This window comes from Leptidea sinapis, chromosome 33 (genome assembly GCF_905404315.1).
Source record: "Leptidea sinapis chromosome 33, ilLepSina1.1, whole genome shotgun sequence".
NCBI classification, from domain to species: Eukaryota; Metazoa; Arthropoda; class Insecta; order Lepidoptera; family Pieridae; genus Leptidea; species Leptidea sinapis.
The window spans coordinates 7952701-7958920 of record NC_066297.1 but is presented as its reverse complement, the minus strand read 5'-3'; the positions used below and the strand labels follow the sequence as shown (position 1 = coordinate 7958920).

Below are 6220 nucleotides of genomic sequence, written 5' to 3'. Positions count from 1 at the left end.
TTTGTGTTTGTATCTGTTTGTGGAGTGTGATTGTGTAAGTGGTGTATGTCAGTCCGTCAGTCAGTCCGTGTGTGAGTGGGTGTAGTGAAACGATAACAGGACGAGGACTAACGTATCGTCGGGTATCAAAACAATGTGTGGTGTATCTAGGGTGCGGGCCGCTGGCCATCGTCAGAGTGACGAGTGCCAGTGGTTTGCGGTGGTTGACCGCGCCTACGCCTGCGAAGGCGGTGTGTGCGTGTCTGTGTCGGTGTTTGTGTGGGTGTCGCATTCGCGATGGTGATGTCGTCATCCGGGTCTACCGTGACGTGTCTGGGACGTCTTATTGGGTTGAGACTATGGTGAAGGGGGGTGTACCCGCATGCCTTCCTAACCAAGATGTTGGGATGGTTAGGCGCCTTGTCAAAGAAGCGTCGCGAGATCCCTTTAAAGTGTTGAGCTATCGTCGGAAGCTCTAGGTCGCGAAATAATCTCGAGCAAGGCATTATAATATATATATATATCCTTCGCCACCCCTCTCCTCTCCTCATCCCTCCACGACTTGCCTCACACTTAACACCGCTACACTAGCGCCACCTCTCAGACACCCGCCGCTCACTTATTTTGACTCTATGAGATTTGACATAGGTTTGAAATAGTAGTAATTACAGTATCGCGATTGGCCATGAAGTATAATCCGGCTAAAGTTGAAAGCGAATAGTTGCTTAAACCGTAGTTGATTTTGCCTACCTATGCCCTTTGTTTACAAGATAATAATAAATAAATTACAATAATAATATTGACACACTTTTACACAAATTATCATGCCCCAAATTAGGCATATATATCAAATCAAAATCAGTTTATTCACGTAGGTCACGGAAATGACACTAATGAATGTCAAAAAAAAAAATTTTTTTCTTATTGAATCTACCGCTACTTCGTAAAGGGTTGAGCAAATGAGAACAAGCAAGCAAGAAACTCATTGCCACTCTTTTATATCAAGATTTACAAATCATTTCAATTACAATATAATATGTAAAATGATGCAACAAACACACTCAAACGTCAAATAGTCAATGTTTTACACGAGTAAGTCAAAAAAGTAAATGTAATTTAAAACAAAAGTTATTGAGTACAGTAGCTGCATCATCCACATATACCATAAATCAATAAAGGTATTCTGTGAGCATTTTATAAGCGATTATAAATAAATAAATATGTATATATCCATACATAAATATACAACACAATAACTTTTAAGAATCTGAAACCGAGTCTCCGGCAACAGGATCATCCTGCCACCACAAGCAGCGCCCGTTCTCGAGCATGACGCATGAGCCAGCCATCGCCTCCCTCAACCATATTTTAGGGAAGAGGACGACCCGTCCCATGTCGCCGCCACAAGCAGTGACATTTTAGCGAGCAGCACGAAACCTGTTACGAGAACTCAAAAAACAACAATAAAATAATCCTAATCTACATATCATGCAATACTCACCAAATACCTCTACTTACAATTTGACAATTCTGCTTAAACTTGTGATTAATATTATATTTTTACTAACAGTAATCAAAAGCTCAATCCTTTAGGGTAATCAAATCAAAATCACCTTATTCAGGCAGGAAAAGGAAAGGTCCTTTGAGGGTCGAGCTTTAATAAGAAGAAGTGGCAATCACTCACTCACAAATCATTTCAGTTACAATATATGTAAAGTGGTGCAGCAATAATACTCAAAAAAAATGTAAATTAATACGTAAAAACAAGAGCTATTGAGTACAGTCACGGCCGACTACTACTGTATTAACAATAATACTAGGCCATGGTACAGTAGATGCATCAATCCACACACACCGTAAATTATGCCTAAATATAGCCTGTGTTATGGGTTGCAAGACGATATATTTAATACAATATACATATTAACATCCATGACTCGGAAACAAACATCCATATTCATCGTGTAAATGCTTGCACCTCCCGGGATTCGAACTGCCCGGGACCTCTAGCTTAGTACGTAGGATCGCTTACCACTCGGCTATACATGTCGTCAATGACTGCACGTTTCATACAATCGAGTGAATCGCTTTTTTAGTTTCTGTAGGTTGGTTAATGATATGTGGGCAAATAAAGTAGAGTGTGTAACTGTAGGTACATAATTAGGCATTAATACACTCGCTTGATGATATTAGGAAACTTGCCGAACCCACACTCGTGTTTAATAGCCTTCATTATGTACAGTCACATAAACTACTGTAATACAATGATTACATAGGCATAATTATTTACACTGAACAGATAGAAACTCTAGCATTGCGTAGAGATGTGGGTTCTCTCTGCATCTTCTACCGCATTTATCACGGGGAGTGCTCAGAGGAGCTGATCGGGTTTATTCCAGCGGCCGAATTCCACCACCGGACATTACGTGCAAAGTACCATCCGCATCACGTAGACGTCTGGCATTCCACAAACGCGCGTTTTGTTCGAAATTTCTTGCCTAGCACAGCCACTTTGTGGAATCAACTACCGGCAGCGGTCTTCCCGAACAGATACGACTTAGGGAACTTCAAGAAAAAAGCATACTCCCACCTTAAAGGCCGGCAACGCATTTCTTGACACACCTGTTGTTGCGGATGTCCATGGGCGGTTGCCTCACCTCTCCTCATCCCGTGAGCCTCTTGCCCGTTTGCCCCCTCTCATATATAAAAAAAGAAACATCTAATGTACGCAATATTTTTTTAACTTAATCGTGCAGAAATTTTTCTTTGCATTAGTTATAGTATAATTTGTAAAACGATGATGCTGTAAATAATTAATACGAGATTCTTACAACTTCGTTCAGTTCCACACTTAGTTTAGTTCAGTTTGACTGGATTATTTACGCACTAAGCCTCTTGATTGTGCGTGTTAGTTAATCTACATATACCACAGCCCAGGCTGTGCCAGAAAGACTAATAAGCTGCTAAACGCATCGCCATCCTGGAGATCGGAGAGTAGCCAAAGTACGATTTTAGACTAGTACCCCATTTTTTACCTACTAATTTTTTATGGCAACTTCCTCTCGTATGGGAAAAGGATAAGTTCTGTCTTTTTCGCACTTACTGACAATTGATGTTCGCGCACCATTCTTATGGTGCTCCCACATTGCCGTTATAAAATGTTTGTAAACATTTTATAACACCAAAACATTTACTAACAAATGTTAACAATTGTTGCACTTTGTTAGAAACTGTTACATGTTATAAGTGCTCCTACATTGATGGAAAATGTTTAAACATTTTATAACATCTAGTATTGGCTCGCAGTTTGGTTTCGCCTTCTGAGGGCTGAGGACGTCTACACGAAAATGGAAGAAGATTTGCTCATTGGAATAGCTTTTATTTTTTGTTTAAAAAAGAAGAAAAAGCGCTCTTATTGGATGCGCCAAACGCTAAAAGCTAGAGGAAAATATAGTGCCACAGACTATCTCAAGGATTTAGGTATTGATGGTTGCTTAAAAGATTTTATAAGAATGAACAGTTCCGAATTTGAATATCTACAAAATTTAATTGGGGCAAAAATAGGCAAACGAGACACTACATTTAGAAAATCTGTAAGTGTGACGGAAAGACTTGCGGTAACGTTAAGATTTTTGGCAACTGGTAGCAGTTATAAAAGTCTTGGAAATGTGTTCAAGTTGTCAGACCAAGTGATATCTATTATCGTACCAGAAGTGTGCGAGGCTCTCAATGAGGTTTTAAAGGAATACATACAGGTAAGTCAAACAACATTTTTAATTATTTTTTTATTTACTTTTAATATGATCTAATCTAATCATACTTTAGGTAGGTACCTATCTTACCTTACTAATAATTTTTTTAATACTTAACAAACCAAACATGTATTTTTTAATTTTTGATTGATTCCAACAAATCGTTTAATGATTGGGTCGAATCTTGGCTTGATTCCGATAAATTAGACGGACTCTGTGTTCTTGCGCTGGTACGAGTATGTGTCCTGGAGTTATCCGAAGAACTGGTTTCAAATGAAGCCGAGGGACTCGGTGCGGTGTAGTATCCTCTCGAGCTACAGTCAGCATTATTTTCCGAAAAAGTGGATAGATTTGGTTCAGAGTTGTATCCCCAGGAACTACTAGCGGTTGGGTCTGTAAAGGTTGTTGGAAAATCATATTGTCCCATTGTCGCATTGTACAAAATATTGTTAATGTGATGTTGAGCAGTATTCTTAGCATGACTGTTTTTTATTTGTTTCAGTTTCATCGAGACATACTCTCCAAATGCGTCATTTTCATCCCTGCTTTTTCTAGATTCGTACATTCTTTGTAAAATATTTACAGCTTCTTGTTGTGTTGGATCTTGTTCTACTTCAGGCCGTCTTCTTTTCCGAAATGGTTTTGGGGTGGCGAAAGGCGTGCCCGTAGTTTCATCAGTGACAGTATTTCCTGTTTCGTTCAAACTGAGAGTGTTTTCTGAAGCAATTCTGTTTTCTTCGTTACCCTGAAAGAATAGAACTAAACGATAATTTCAAGTTATAGGCGCGTCAAATTAGCTAAAATTGTAAAAAAATCTATAACCGCGATTTTCTTTTTCTATTACTTAACAACCCTTAACTGAAATCATATTTTTTTATAGTGTATTCTATTAATATTTCATACTTAATAAAAATATCCAATAAAATTTGTTAGAATAACGAGTTATAAATTTATTTTTCGCGCCTATTTCTTAATCTTCTATTTTTGTTCCAGATACCAACAACACCTCAAGAGTGGCTACACGTGGCAAATTCATTTGAAGAAAAATGGAATTTCCCAAATTGCTTAGGAAGTATCGATGGAAAGCACGTAGCCATACAAAAGCCAATTGATAGCGGCAGTGAATATTACAACTATAAAGGATTTTACAGCGTTGTACTTTTAGCGATAGTGGACGCAGAATACAACTTTCTGTACGTGAATATTGGCTGCCAAGGACGCATAAGTGATGGCGGAGTTTTCGCAAACACAAAATTTCGAAATAAAATTAACGACAATAGTTTAAAAATACCCAGTGACAGCTCACTACCAGGCAGAAACAAACCTCTTCCTTATGTGTTCGTAACAGATGATGCGTTCCCTTTACAAAAACACTTATTAAAACCTTTTCCAGGACCACAGGATAGCAATTCTAAGGAAAGAATCTTCAGTTATAGACTGAGTCGTGCGAGGAGAACAGTAGAGAACGCATTTGGGATTTTGTCAGCCAGATTTAGAGTTTTACGAACTACAATATTATTAGATCCAGAAAAAACTACTACTTTAATTATGACATGCGTGCTACTGCATAATTTTATAAGAAAAACTGAATCGAGCATGATTTACGCTCCATCTCAATACTATGATGGAGATGACATAGTAACTGGTACACGTATCGATGGACAATGGAGATTAGAACAGCAGCAATTAACACCACTTGAAGCATGTGAATCCCTGACAGATGATGGGAAAGAAATAAGAAAAGAATTCGCAGAATATTTTTCAAATGAAGGGTTTTTGGACTGGGCATCTAAATATTATTAAAAGACGTTAAAATAAAACTCACCTGCAACCCTCCATCGACAGTTAAACTTGGAATATTTTTGCCTTTAAGGAACATGAGTTTTTTAAATGCAAACCATTTACTTGACTCATTAGCTCCTGCACCAGATTTATTAGATTTACATTCTCGGTTAAATTGACCTACGAGTGATCGAATCTTTTTTTCAATTACTTTTTTATCCATATTAAATTCACTGGCAATTTCCATCCAAGCATCGTGTTTTTTATTTCGGTCTTTGTAGCTCTCTGACATCGTGTTCCATAGTACTTCTCTTGCTTGAAACATTTCAATCAGTTTGTAAACATCATCGTTATTCCAATTACCGGACATATTTTATTGCTTGGCGCACGCGCAACCACTAATACACACGCACAGCGATGCACGCTGACACAAAGGAACTGACAAGCGAGACACCACGCGCAGCGACCTGCGTACTCTAACCCCCACCGCACCGCACCGCCTATCCCGCCATCACCCTTATAAAATGTTTACAAACAAAAGATAACACATTTTACTAACATTACTAAACATTTTCTAACATGAAAATTTATTTGTGATTAAATGTTTGCTAACAAATGTTTACTAACGTTATTAAACATTTTCTAACGGCAATGTGGGAGCACCATTACGTAACTTGATCTGTTCATTCATAAGATATATTTCTTTG

At 38.2% G+C, this 6220-nt stretch overlaps 2 protein-coding genes across 2 annotated transcripts; one reads left to right on the top strand and one right to left on the bottom strand.

The window, feature by feature from the left end:
- The first annotated feature begins 3111 nt into the window (after window positions 1–3111).
- LOC126974725 (putative nuclease HARBI1) lies at window positions 3112–5764 on the top strand. Its single transcript, XM_050822329.1, has 2 exons — window positions 3112–3734; window positions 4725–5764. The coding sequence occupies exons 1-2, from the start codon at window positions 3327–3329 to the stop codon at window positions 5532–5534; spliced, it is 1218 nt and encodes a 405-aa protein (XP_050678286.1). The 5' UTR covers window positions 3112–3326; the 3' UTR covers window positions 5535–5764.
- On the bottom strand, window positions 3750–6176 carry LOC126974735 (uncharacterized). Its single transcript, XM_050822346.1, has 2 exons — window positions 5557–6176; window positions 3750–4476 (listed from the first exon to the last, which is right to left on the bottom strand). The coding sequence occupies exons 1-2, from the start codon at window positions 5881–5883 to the stop codon at window positions 3868–3870; spliced, it is 936 nt and encodes a 311-aa protein (XP_050678303.1). The 5' UTR covers window positions 5884–6176; the 3' UTR covers window positions 3750–3867.
- Window positions 6177–6220: the final 44 nt, after the last annotated feature.

Bases quoted from the DNA above. Each gene is read 5' to 3' on its own strand.
- LOC126974725 (XM_050822329.1), top strand. From the start codon at position 3,327: ATGGAAGAAGATTTGCTCATTGGAATAGCTTTTATTTTTTGTTTAAAA. The intron at 3,735-4,724 runs GTAAGTCAAACA...TTTTTGTTCCAG, and splicing joins TTTTAAAGGAATACATACAG to ATACCAACAACACCTCAAGA.
- LOC126974735 (XM_050822346.1), bottom strand. From the start codon at position 5,883: ATGTCCGGTAATTGGAATAACGATGATGTTTACAAACTGATTGAAATG. The intron at 4,477-5,556 runs GTGAGTTTTATT...CTATTCTTTCAG, and splicing joins CTGTCGATGGAGGGTTGCAG to GGTAACGAAGAAAACAGAAT.